Raw genomic sequence first — 9,357 nt, forward strand, 5'->3', positions numbered from 1 at the left:
AGGATTGCTTGAAGCCAGAAGTTCAAGACCAGCCTAGAGTAACAGAAATCCCACTCATCTTTACCCCCAAAAAATTAGCCAGGTGCGGTGGCATAAGCCTGTATGGTACAGGCTGTGGCAGGAGGATTGCCTGAGCCCTGGAGTTCAAGGTTGCAGCAAGCTGTGACTGACTGCACTACAGCCTGGGTGATGGAGCAAGAAACCCCTTCTCTAAAAAAATGAGTCGGCCAGGCGCGGTGGCTCACGCTTGTAATCCTAGCACTTTGGGAGGCCGAGGCGGGCGGATCACGAGGTCAGGAGATTGAGACCACGGTGAAACCCCGTCTCTACTAAAAATACAAAAAAATTAGGCGGGCGTGGTGGCGGGCGCCTGTAGTCCCAGCTACTCGGAGAGGCTGAGGCAGAATGGTGTGAACCTGGGAGGTGGAGCTTGCAGTGAGCCGAGATTGCGCCACTGCACTCCAGCCTGGGCAACAGAGTGAGACTCCGTCTCAAAAAAAAAAAAAAAAATGAGTCTATCTATAAAAATCATTCTACTTACTTAGAACAGCTGTCTAGATTCTCCAGTTCATAAAGTTTAATACCCACTTAAAACTTTATGTGTTTAAGGGTCAGGCGCGGTGGCTCACACCTGTGATCTCAGCACTCTGGGAGGCTGACGCTGGTGGATCACCTAAAGTCGGGAGTTCCAGACCAGCCTAACCAACATGGACAAACCCCATCTCTACTAAAAATACAAGCCTGTAATCCCAGCTACTCAGGAGGCTGAGGCAGGATAATCGCTTGAACCTGGGAGGTGGAGGTTGCGATGAGCCAGGATTGTGCCACTGTACCACAGCCCGGGCAACAAGAGCAAAACTCAGTCTCAAAAAAAAAAAAAAAAATTATGTGCTTCATAAAGATCCTTCCCAGCTGGGTGCAGTGGCTCACACCTGTAATCCCAGCACTTTGGGAGGCTGAGGGTGGATCACTTGAGGTCAGGAATTCTAGACCAGCTGGGCCAAGATAGCAAAACCCCGTCTCTACTAAAAATACAAAAATTAGCTGGGTATGGTGGCACGCGCCTGTAGTCCCAGCTACTCAGGAGGCTGAGGCAGGAAAATCACTTGAACCCAGGAGGTGGAGGTTGCAGTGAGCGGAGACTGTGCCACTGCACTCCAGCCTGGGTGACAGTGTGAGACTCGGTCTCCAGAAAAAAATCCTTCCCAGTTACAGTAGCGCCAATAAATTTCAAATTAAGAGTTTATTTAGAATACTTTGGCCGGGTGCAGTGGCTCACACCTGTAACCCAGCTCTTTGGGAGGCCAAGGTGGGCAGATTACAAGGTCAGGAGACCGAGACCATCCTAACACGTTGAAACCCCATCTCTACTAAAAATACAAAAAAAATTAGCCAGGTGTGGTGGCGGGCACCTGTAGTCCCAGCTACTAGGGAGGCTGAGGCAGGAGAATGGTGTGAACCCGGGAGGCAGAGCTTGCAGTGATCCCAGATTGCACCACTGTACTCCGTCTCAAAAAAAAAAAAAAAAGAAAAAAAAGAAAAGCATAATAATTTTAACTATACCTCGGATTTTACAGCTTAATGAGGGATTCCATTTCTCCTCTTTCTGGCTTACTTTCTTGCCTTGAAGCCCAGCATTCCATAAATTTTTTAGGGCAATTTTTCAAGTTGAAGTATTGACCTCAATTGGGAATACTGTTAAAATTCAGTTTCTAATTCAGCAGGTCTAGGGTAGGGACTTGAGATTCAGCATTTCTCAAAATCCCAGGTAGGGCCAGTCAGCCTTGGACTTGGGATTAACAGGGCTTTAATCAACACACACCTCCTAAATAAAGACCCATTAGGTAATATATATACAATAAAGACTATAAGAATGAAAACAAGAAATTTATTAAATATACAAAACAGGAACACAGTTCAATTACTGTGTCTAAAAAATCTCATTTTTACATAACCAAGACAATATTTACAACTTTATACAAAAGACTCCCACCTGTGCATAACCTTTGGTCCATCTGTGCTATCTCTCATATCTGCAAGAGAAACCTAAAATGTTAATATTTGAGTATTAAGTATTTACATCTTTTTGTGTTGGTTTTTAAATGCACAAGTACCCCTGAATGGCTCAAAGGGATGGGATAATGCTAGAAACACTAACTTGCAATAAAGTGCAGTTTTCATGCAAACTTCGCCATTAGTTTTCTTCTTTTAGATAGGTATCCACAGTCCATATGGACTTTTTTTCTGATCTATTTTTGGTGATCTTGAAGATGTCTCTTCTGTGGCAGCTTTAGCTGATTTTTGTATTGGCTTTGCTACAGAATTCTGTAAAAGAACAAATTCAGTCAGCTTCCCAAACATACATTGTACACTTTTTTCACACAAAAAAGTACACTGAATAATCCCATGTATGAGCCTTAGAGATATTATCAACTGCTGGGCGCAGTGGCTCACGCCTGTAATCCCAGCATTTTGGGAGGCTGACGTGGGTGGATCACGAGGTCAGATGTAGACCATCCTGGCCAACATGGTGAAACCCTGTCTCCACTAAAAATACAAAAATTAGCCGGGCGTGGTGGCATGCGCCAGTAGTCTCAGCTACTTGGGAGGCTGAGGCAGGAGAATCGCTTGAACCCTGGAGGCAGGGAGAGGCTGCAGTGAGCCAAGATCGTGCCACTACACTCCAGCCTGGGTGACAGAGCAAGACTCTGTCTCCAAAAAAAAAAAAACAAAACAAAAAAAGGATTATCAACCAAACACATAGTGTGAACCTTAAATGTAGCTTCATTCAAAAAGTGAAGATACTGGGGCAGCGGGGAGACGCTGGACATACACAAGGTATAATGATTTTGAGGCTTCGTTTTTGAAACTCTTATTTTAAAACATTGTGATTAAGGAGTATTCTAAAGATTTCCCTTTAAAATATTTCAATAAGAGGGGACACTTAAAAGAAAGGCAAAATATCGAAACTAATGTGAATGTTATATATGTTATGAACCCACTATAATGGCCACTTATAAAAGTGGCTCAAAAATAAATGATTTTGGCCGGGCGCGGTGGCTCACGCTTGTAATCCCAGCACTTTGGGAGGCCGAGGCGGGCGGATCACGAGGTCAGGAGATCGAGACCACGGTGAAACCCCGTCTCTACTAAAAATACAAAAAATTAGCCGGGCGTGGTGGCGGGCGCCTGTAGTCCCAGCTACTCGGAGAGGCTGAGGCAGGAGAATGGCGTGAACCCGGGAGGCGGAGCTTGCAGTGAGCCGAGATTGCGCCACTGCACTCCAGCCTGGGCGACAGAGCAAGACTCCGTCTCAAAAATAAATAAATAAATAAAAATAAATAAATAAATAAATGATTTTAATTCTATTTAAAAAGTTTGTCAGTAGGCCCCCAACTATCACCACAAAGATAAAAACACAAAGATGCAAATACATCCTCAATCCAATTTTTGAGTGATCAATGCCTGGATATACTTACATTAGAGCTAAAAGCTATGCTTCTTTGCTGGGTAGGTTTTTCATTGGGATTTCGAGTTCCATCTTCTGTTACCTTTTCCAACAGCTAGACAGGTTAAGAAAAAGTGTAATTTTAAAACACATACCCTTGGTTTCTAAATCCTATATTAAAAAATAACCTAATTGTATACAAAATTTAGTTGTAGACACAAAAATCAACTTGGATCTAACAGCCTAAGTAACAGAACTATTGAGTTTTCCCCTTAACAAAACTGATTTAATATTAGGCTCAAGACACTCTTCCCATAATTATTTTACTTCCCTGATGGCAAATTTAAACCAATTTTTTAATCAGTTTTCTCAGGTTGAATCAAGTTAACTTTTGAAAAGTAAAGCCACATCAGAAAATACCTCGTTTTAAGAAACTAAGGCATTTGCCAATTAGGCACCTAATCGTCTGAACAAAGACCTTGTCTACTAACACTGAGCAAACCCACGTCTGGGCCCAATTGCACAGATTCATTTAGATACAGCATCTTTTTTTTTCTCTTTCCCCCGAAACGGGAGTCTTGCTCTGTCACCCAGGCTGGAGTGAAAAGTACAGTGCAATTTGCTAATGCACATCCTGCACATTTCTGGAGAATTATAATAAACTTATCTGCAAGTGAAGCAGGCCTCCTCTTCTGTAATCTCTCAAAACATCTGGAATATATTGCATATATTATGAAAGGGACATCTTTTTCACAGATGCCCCACCATTACAACGTGTACCTTTGCTTAGTTTAAAAATTGACTTTAATACTTTATGCAAATAGTACCTGTCCCAAATTCTAGCATGCACATGGATCTACCAACAAAAAAACTAAGTTTTCAGTGTGTGAACATAAACTTCAAATTAAACCTCTGATGCTTTAGCCCATGTATCAATTACCAACAGATTTTCTTCATCAATGTCTGCAGACCACATTCATGATTTCTATAAGACAGAAATAAAGCAGATAAACTATACTGTATATGCTGAGTACAGAATTTGTGGGAACATAATGCTGCAAATGAATGCTACAAACACTCTGTAAATAGCTTAGAAAAACTAGTAATAGAAATCACCAAAGTACCAGCTAATAACGGTGTTATAAGAGTACAGTGTTAACTGAAAATGAAAAAAATAAATGTATTTTTTGAGACAGGGTCTCACTCTGCTGCCCAGGCTAGAGTGCAATGGTGCAATCTTGGCTCACTACAACCTTAGCATCCTGGGCTCAAAGATCCTCCTGCCTCAGCCTCCCAAACAGCTGGGACTACAGGCATGCATCACCATGCCTGGCTAATTTTTGTATTTTTTGTAAACACGTGGTTTTGCCACATTGCCCAGGCTAGTCTGGAACTCCTGGACTCAAGCCATCTGCCTCATTACAGGCATGAGGCACCATGCACGGCCAGATAAAGCTCATTAATCTCCCATTTTCATGGGTATGACCTTGCCTATCTTCAGATTTGCTACTTTGAATTTAGCACATTATATATATCTCTAGACTTCCCAAAAAGTATAGTCTTAAGGTAAGATATAAGTGGCTAATCAGATTTGACAGTTGGCTTTCTGAAAGCTTTGTTCGGACAAACCTAGAATACTTACTTCATGCTTTGCACCATTACTTGACACACCTATTCCACGGCTTGTTTCTTTGGCTACAGGTACAGTTCTGAGACTAGGTGGCAAGTCAATGTTGGTTGTTCCTAAAGCTTTCGCTGCATTGGCTTTTGCTATTTCTAACAGCTCCATTCGATCTTAAAAAAAAAAAGAGAGATTTTAAAATACTCATTAATCTGGTAGTTATTTCCCAAGAGAACTCAGAATTACACGATATGTTATTTTGTGGTATTAAATATATTAACTCATTTGTTTTACAATAGGTAAACTAAGGTTGCCCTTGAACACTGGTAGCTGCGCTGGTCCACTTTATACTTTACTAAATGCAGATAGAAAGTACAGTAGCCGGGCGCGGTGGCTCACACTTGTAATCCCAGCACTTTGGGAGGCCGAGGCGGGCGGATCACGAGGTCAGGAGATCGAGACCACGGTGAAACCCCGTCTCTACTAAAAATACAAAAAATTAGCCGGGCGTGGTGGCGGGCGCCTGTAGTCCCAGCTACTCGGAGAGGCTGAGGCAGGAGAATGGCGTGAACCCGGGAGGCGGAGCTAGCAGTGAGATCGCGCCACTGCACTCGAGCCAGGGTGACAGAGCGAGACTCCGTCTCAAAAAAAAAAAGAAAGTACCACAGTATTTGAGAGACTGTAAACCCCAAGTGTGCGCGAGAGTTCCATATGCGTCCTGGCACCAATCCCCCGAGTGAACAGAGGGACAACTGTGTAACTTTATTCACTGAAAATTCTATTCTCCAGCTCATTTCTTGCTGAAAAGAATAAAATTCTTAAATTATCAACAATTAGTTTTCAGTTTTCTTGACTGAGCGTCCTATTATTTTGTCTTTTTGTTGTACTTAATTTTCTCCAGTTAATAGTGATATTTTGCTTTCTCTTCAAAGATGTATTTCTCAAAACCAGGGTTTTCTGCTATACATTCTTTATATAATACAATCATCACAACCACTGAACCCATACTGATACAATACTGAAGTGTATTTCTACCACCACCCCCGGCTAATTTTTGTACTTTTACTAGGTAGTGAGCTATGTTGGCCAGGCTGTTATGGAACGCCTGGCCTCAAGTCACCCGCCCGCCTCCGCCTCCCAAAGTGCTGGGATTACAGACTTGAGCCACTGCGCCCGGCCTCCTAGGTCATTTAGAATACTCGACAATCCAATTTTATTCAGCAATAATGTCAGCTAAAAAAAGGCGTGTTTTGATATTGTTCTTCCCAATCACGTTAACTTAGAACCTTTAACTTAATCATAACATTTAAAAGGCTCCACCAAGAGGAGTCAGCCAATAGGAAAAAAAGTTCCCTACATCCTGAGCCATTTAACATCTAGCTGACCTTTAACCCTAAAAAGAATGCTGTCCACTTAAATACAGGTAATGTCCTTCCTCTTTCCTACAACAAAAAAAGATTTCGGGCACTAAAGGAACTTATATTGAAACTACACAGCAACGTTGGTTCCCTAGCCGCCTCGTACACTGTCGCCATACGTTACCACGAATGGAAAGGTAAATGATCCACCCACCTTTTTCACTTAAGCGAAAGGGGGTTCTGCTCCGCGACCTCGTCCTGGATCTGTCCCTCCATCTGCTGTGCTCCTCCGGGTACACTGTGCGACCAAAGCCGTAGTAGCGCTGCCCGCGCGCGATCGCGTACGCCCTTCCGCAGTATGACCTTCCCCGAGAGTGCGACCTGCTACGGGACCGGGACCGGGACCGGGACCGCGAAGGAGACCGGTAGTATCTCCTGGAGAATCCGTGGCGCCTCTCTCGGTAACGGCGGCTGCGGGATCGCGACCGGCTCCGCGAGTATGACCGCGAGTAGCGCCTGTACTTCCGCTGGTGGCGCCTTCGGGAACGGGACCTTGACCTGCTCCTCCGGCTCCGACTCTTGGACGAAAACCGACTAGAGACGCGGGAATGGGACCGAGAGCTTCTGGAAAAAGAGCGGCTCCTAGACCGCGACGAGAGCCGGCTGGACCCGCCCGACCGCGAGGTCGAGGGCGAATCCTTCTCCTGCGGCGAGCCCGGCCACATGTCGTTCACGTAGTTGGACATCTTCCCCCGCGGCTTTAGCCTGCGCTTTCTCCGGAAAAGATCCCGCAAGCCTCAACTCCGGACTTCCTAAAAAACCGAGAGAAAAACAAGTCGCGTCGCGGAAGCCGGCGCCTGGCCACCCGGAAGCCATAGTCCGAGGCCCTCCGGGAGGCGGAGCCACGGCGCGGGCGGCGGCCGCCGCGACGGGAACCGAGCCCTAGCAACTCCGCTCGGCGCCCTGGGGCCGCGGCCTTGAAGCGAAACGCTGCGTTCCCCAAACGCGGGGCCCGGCACGTTTCCCGTCCCTCACTCCTGAGAGACCACCGCGGTGGTCCTGAGAGACCCCGTCAGCAGAAAACTTACCGCAGGCCGTCGACACCTCCCTCACGACTGAGAGAAAGGCCCAACGGACGCCTTCCTTTCGGAACGTAAGACCAAGAAGGGCTTTTTGTCCCTGCTCTCGAACAGCGAATTCCACAACCTCCACCTCCGACGTCTGGACGCGCACTGAGGGACTGCATCAGCAGACGCGTCGAAAATACTAGAAGCTGGCCCCCGGCGCATGCGCAGAGACGTTCCGTGGTGGGCGTGGCTCTCCTCTCGCCCAATCACCGCCCTGCCTCCTCCCTCCCCAAGCCTCGCCCTGTACCTCGCGCCCTTGCCTCCAGGCCGCGCATGCGCAATGGGGCTCCAGGGGGCGGTGCTTGATACATCTGGGTGTCCCGTTGCCTTTGGCTTTCCCCCGCTACCCTATCTGGGATAATTGCGGGACCGACCCAGTCACCAGAAAACTTCGAAGATGGGACGGCCCCGCGTGGGGCTACACCAGGCTCTGGCCTCACTGCACGGGCGGGGCTGGACGTCAGTGCCGGGCGGGGAGTAGGGCCGGGAGAGGAGCGGCCGCAGGCTGGAGAGGGGTCGGAGCAGGGCTCGGAGCTGGAGCCCTCTGACGGGCTGGTGCCCACAGGGTCGTTGCCGCCACCCACCGGCAAGTCGCAGACCCGGCCTGAACCTCCCTGGACACTTCCTGGCCTCTTCCTCCTGTCCTAGGTACCGCGGCGCCAGGAGAAGGCGACCGCGTCCACACCCCGCCATGACGGAGAGGGGACCGCACTCTCCCCCGGAACACCCCAAGATCCCTGGAAATGCAGTATTGACGTAGAAAAGATGTTTTACTTCCATGTTTTGGCTAGGAAGGTAATAAGGTCGAGACAAAATAAAAAGACAACTGACCTTTAATCTGGGGATAAGAATGAAGTCTGAGATATCTCTTCCAAAAACTGGTGTGAGTGTAAACGAAGGTGACTATTTTACTTCTAGGGATCTACAAATGGGATGCATTTCAAACACTTCTTGTAATAAAGCATAACAATTGCCTTGAAAATTGTGGGTTAATTGCCTTTTTTTTTTTTTTTTTTTTTTTGAGACAGGGTCTCACTCGCCCAGGCTGGAATGTGGTGGGGCCATCACGGCTCACTGCAGCCCAGGCTCCCGAAGAGCTGGAACTACAGGCATGCACCACCATGCTAATTTTTTTTTTTTTTTTTTTTTTTTTCACCCCCCCCCCCCCCCCCCCCCCCCCCCCCCCCCCCCCCCCCCCCCCCCCCCCCCCCCCCCCCCCCCCCCCCATGCTAATTTTTGTATTTTTTTACCCACGGGATCTAACTGTGTTGCCCAGGCTGGTCTCCAACTCCTGGGCTCAAGCAATTCTCCCACCTCAGCCTCCTAAAGTGCTGGGATTACAGACGTGAGCCCCTTTGCCCAGCCTATACACTTCTTTACAAGTACATTTTGACAAAAGCCACTTTCTTTAGAGGGAGATACAAACTCATCTCTTGTTCATCTTCACCCCACATTTCCGCAGTTCATCCACATCTCCTGAGGATGCATCATGATGGAAGTAGTTCTTAAACAGTTTCTTCTCTAAATCTCAAGACAGTGAAGATACAATGCCCATCCATCAGAAACTTTTGCCGAAAGTTCTCATAAAGCTGTGTGAGTGGACAGAAAAATAACACAAGGCCAGGCGCGGTGGCTCACGCTTGTAATCCCAGCACTTTGGGAGGCCGAAGCGGGAAGATCACCTAAAATCAGGAGTTCGAGACCAGCCTGGCCAACATGGCAAAACCCCATCTCTACTAAAAATGCGAAAATTAGCTTGACATGGTGGCGGGCGCCTGTAATCCCAGCTACTCGGGAGGCTGA

General features: G+C 47.0%; 1 protein-coding gene across 7 annotated transcripts; it reads right to left on the reverse strand.

Annotated features, from left to right (window-relative positions):
* Positions 1-1,868: 1,868 nt before the first annotated feature.
* Positions 1,869-7,980, reverse strand: RSRP1 (arginine and serine rich protein 1). 7 transcript variants are annotated; one of them, XR_004028453.1, is made up of 6 exons: positions 7,516-7,978; positions 6,642-7,239; positions 5,091-5,242; positions 4,389-4,433; positions 3,480-3,563; positions 1,869-2,325 (listed from the first exon to the last, which is right to left on the reverse strand). XR_004028453.1 is itself a non-coding variant. In XM_030805608.1 (5 exons), the coding sequence occupies exons 2-5, from the start codon at positions 7,171-7,173 to the stop codon at positions 2,209-2,211; spliced, it is 885 nt and encodes a 294-aa protein (XP_030661468.1). In that variant the 5' UTR covers positions 7,174-7,239; positions 7,516-7,817; the 3' UTR covers positions 1,869-2,208. The 7 variants fall into 7 exon arrangements, 1 of the variants encoding a protein (XP_030661468.1); XR_004028451.1 differs by having other exon boundaries at positions 3,480-4,159; positions 7,516-7,977; XR_004028448.1 differs by having other exon boundaries at positions 3,480-4,159; positions 4,389-5,242; positions 7,516-7,980.
* Between the last annotated feature and the right edge of the window lie 1,377 nt (positions 7,981-9,357).

This window comes from Nomascus leucogenys, chromosome 24, assembly GCF_006542625.1.
Source record: "Nomascus leucogenys isolate Asia chromosome 24, Asia_NLE_v1, whole genome shotgun sequence".
NCBI lineage: Eukaryota > Metazoa > Chordata > Mammalia > Primates > Hylobatidae > Nomascus > Nomascus leucogenys.